The sequence below is a fragment of the Triticum aestivum genome, chromosome 2B, assembly GCF_018294505.1.
Source record: "Triticum aestivum cultivar Chinese Spring chromosome 2B, IWGSC CS RefSeq v2.1, whole genome shotgun sequence".
NCBI classification, from domain to species: domain Eukaryota; kingdom Viridiplantae; phylum Streptophyta; class Magnoliopsida; order Poales; family Poaceae; genus Triticum; species Triticum aestivum.
In genome coordinates, this window is record NC_057798.1 from 32,359,253 (window position 1) to 32,363,298 (window position 4,046).

Below are 4,046 nucleotides of genomic sequence, written 5' to 3' on the forward strand. Positions count from 1 at the left end.
CAATTTACATTGGAAGAATAAATGTTTTATTATCTCATCATGCGGACAAAAGACACATTGTGTACTTCCATGCCAATTCCTCTTAACCAGGTTATCTTTTGCAAGAATGACTCCGTGACGAAGATATATGCAAAGATTTTATTCTTAAGAGGTATGTTCATCTTCCAGATCTTCTTATTAATATCAACCGACACGGTAGACTGGATCAAAGCTCTATACATAGAATCCACTGAGAATTTCCCATTCCCATGTAGGTTCCAACGAAATACATCGGACCCTTGTGACAAATGTACCGTGGCTAGCCGCTGGAGTAGTATGTTCCATGATTAGAGTCTAGGTCCAATTAAATCCCTTCTGAACATCACATTTGGCGGAAATGATTCCAAAACCTTGGCGATAGCATCACCCTTGTGAAGCACAATATTGTATAGGGCTGGATATTGTTCATGGAGTGTAGCATTACCTTGTCACTTATCCTCCAAGAATCTAATTTCTGAGCCATCCTTAATGAAGAAGGAACCATAGCGGAAGAAATATTTCTTCGATGCCATTTGTTGTGTGAATATGGTGATTGCTTTATCTAAAAAATGAAATGAAAGTGAGCTTTGAAAGGATAAAGGTTTTCCGGTTGAACTACATAAAAGTGTAGAGTTTTTTTTGAGCATAGGATAGATTTTCACCCCCAAAAAGAAGAAAAAAAAACACTCTTAAGGATAAATCTAGGGGGCAACGTGAACTTCCCTGGAGCCAGAGAAAAGAGATGCAGTGGCGGCGCGGATGGGATTCGGTGAGAGATCGCAAGAGTTTGCCTGGGCTGCAATGCAACGAGTGGGAGGAAAAAGACTCGCCCAGGGCGGGGCGTATCTGAGGACAAACCAAGAGGAAGTTTGCACGAACTTTCCTGTGGCAACACAAGACACGTGCGAGCGAACTTGTTCTCCACGACGCTCCAACCAACCGGATCCAGTGAGGAGTCAGGAGATAGCTTGGGAAGAAAGCATGGCACGTATTTGCCAAGAAAGCACGTCCAAGCCGAACCTCTCTATAAAGTACTACGTGCAGTGGACACAAAGTATCATCATCATAGAAAAATAAGCATCCATCTCCTCCCTTCAGCCCACAGGCAACGAACACACACGAGCGCGCACGAGCGAGCGAGAGGGAGAAAGATGGCGAACCTGTTCCTGAAGCAGGCGAAGCACTACGCGGCGGCGCGGCCCGACTACCCGGCGGAGCTCTTCCAGTTCATCGCGTCCAAGACGGCGCGCCACGACCTCGCGTGGGACGTCGGCACCGGCAGCGGCCAGGCCGCGGTCTCGGTGAGCCTCCCTCCCCAAGTCCCACCTCTCTCCATCCCTGCCGTCCATGAGTTTCTCTTCCTCCTTGCTTTCTCCATAGCGAAGCCACGGTAGTATAGAGATTTTGACTTGTCATGGAGCTGTAGCTGCCTTTGAATCTTTTACGGACTAGTCTCCAGCAATTTACAATCAACATATATGTGCCTTTTTATGCCGACGTTCCTTTCCATGGACCCATGCTGAATCGTTGCAGCCACTCGATCAGCATCCCCTTTTTAGCTAGCTAGTGGAATCGTACTATATCTCACTACCTCCAACCATTTCTTGCATTCAACATCAGCAATTTCTAGTGGAATCCAGATAGATAGACTTTGTAGTACAGCAATTGACTTGTCCTGGCTTCTCGTGCGTGTGGCTGCAACGCATGCAGCTGGCGAAGCTGTACAAGAAGGTGGTGGGCACGGACACGAGCGCGCAGCAGCTGGCCTACGCGCGGGCGCTCCCCAACGTGCGCTACGCCCACACCCCGGCGGACCTGCCGCTCGAGGGCATCCACGCGGCCGTCGCGCCGCCGGGCACCGTCGACGTGGTCACCGTGGCGCAGGCCTTCCACTGGCTCGACCTGCCGCGCTTCTACGCGCAGACCCGCTCCCTCCTGCGCGCGCACGGCGTCCTCGCCGCATGGTGCTACACGGAGCCCCGCGTGGGCGCCGCCGTCGACGCCGTCTTCTGGCGCCTCTACGACGGCTCCCAGCCCCACTGGGCTCCCAACCGGAAGATGGTCGACGACGAGTACCGCAGCGCCTACTTCCCCTTCGACCCCGTCGACGGCGAGACCCACACTGGCCCCTTCGAGTTCTCCACCGAGCGCCGCATGGACCTCGACGACTACTTCACCTACATCAAGTCCTGGTCCGCGTACCAGACCGCCAAGGACAATGGCGTCGAGCTGCTCGACGACGAGACTGTGCGGGAGTTCGCCGACGCGTGGGGCGGCGACCGCCAGGAGGTCAAGACGGTGACGTACCCCATCTTCCTCAGGATCGGCAAGGTGAGGCCTTGAGAATCACCTACAGATGCGGCATGATGATGCAAGTGGCCTTGAGAAAGCCACGCTTTCAAGTCTTCACGTGACGAAGTGAAGATGGTGCAAAATGCCGACCAGCGTACGTGTGCCGCCGCTGGACCATTTTATTTGCATTCCACGCTCTTTTTTACAGGACGAAGTGATTTTTGGCATCCTACTACTACCATCCCCTCCTATTCATATTCCAAATTCAGCGTGTAACAAATGGTATTCCTAGTATCCATCCCATTTTCTAGACAAATAATTGTAAGCTGTGGATGTTACCTTGGTCTATCGTATATGAATGTTATTTTTGCCAGTTTAGCTATATGTAAGTTGCCTGAATATTGAATTAAGGCCAGTCGATTTTTCTGACAGTTGATTGCTGCTTCAAGATCCGCGCTTCTGATTTTTTTTCTGTTGTGTGTTGTGTCTGATTTGGGCTGGGAATTCAACTGACCAGTGTTTTGGGCCAGTCAAACCTTAGCAGGCTGAAGCCCATCAGCCCGTATGACGACCCAGCCTTCCTCTATCTTCTTCTGTTTTTGTCTATCTTTTTTTTCTGTTTTTATTTGTTTTTTACTTTTCTTTTTTCTTTTTTTATTAGTCGGTTTTAGAATTTTATTTTGTGGGTATTGTTAGGATGTTGGTTGGGTGTAAATGTATGTACATAAATACTATATATAATATGTGCAAAAACTGCACTAGTATATAATTGTTGTTTGCATATTATGAAAAGTGCAAATTAGTGTAAAGTTGTGTGTAAGTTTTTCTTAATTTTCTTTCCTCTCAAAGGGTAATAACAATGCAACTAATTAATTCTTTCTTATAAAAATTTATTGTTTTGATTTTATTCTAGTTTTTATTTTATTTTCTTTCTTCTTTATGGGTAACACCAATGCCACTAATTCATTGCTTCTTAGAAAACTTTTGTTTGCCATAATTGCACTATTGTATGCTTATTCTTGCATATTTTCAATATGCGCAATTTTAGTGTATATTTTGTGCAGATTTTTCATTTTTTTTGTTTTACCTTTCTTTCTACTTAAAGGGTAAATACCAATGCCAATAGTTCATTCATCCTTAAAATACTTCATTATTTTATTACACTTTAGTTTTTATTTGATTTTCTTTGTTTTTAAAGGGTAATACCAAACCCATTAATTCACTCTTTCTTAGAAAATTTCATATTTTATTGTTTTAGCTTTTGTTTCATTTGCTTTCTGCTTTAATGATATTACCAAAGCAACTAATCCATTCTTTCTTATGAACCTTCATTATCTTGATTTTATTTTAAGTTTTGTTCAGTTCCTTTCTTCTTTAAGGGTAATACCAATGTCACAAATTCGATCTTCCTTTTTCTATGAAAATTCCACTATTATATGCCTATTCTTTCATATTTTTGAAAAGCGCAATTTTTGTGCCTATTGTGTGCATTTGTCGTTGTTTGTTTTAGATTGTATTTTTTGTGTTTTTTTTCTTTCTTCTTAAAGGGTAATACCAAAGCCAATAATTCATTATTTCATAGAATATTTAATTATTTGATTTTTTTTAGCTTTTGTTTCTTCTTTAAGAGTAATACCAATGCCTCTAATTAATTCTTCTGATGAATATTGTTTCTGCAAAAAAATCCACTATTGTGTGCTTATTTTTAGAAAGCGCAATTTTCTAAGAAACAATCC

At 43.9% G+C, this 4,046-nt stretch overlaps 1 protein-coding gene across 1 annotated transcript; it reads left to right on the plus strand.

Annotated features, from left to right (window-relative positions):
* Positions 1–1,019: 1,019 nt before the first annotated feature.
* Positions 1,020–2,741, plus strand: LOC123043307 (putative methyltransferase DDB_G0268948). The gene is made up of 2 exons (XM_044465726.1): positions 1,020–1,319; positions 1,729–2,741. Exons 1-2 carry the CDS (start codon positions 1,170–1,172, stop codon positions 2,359–2,361), a joined length of 783 nt encoding a protein of 260 aa, XP_044321661.1. The 5' UTR covers positions 1,020–1,169; the 3' UTR covers positions 2,362–2,741.
* Positions 2,742–4,046: the final 1,305 nt, after the last annotated feature.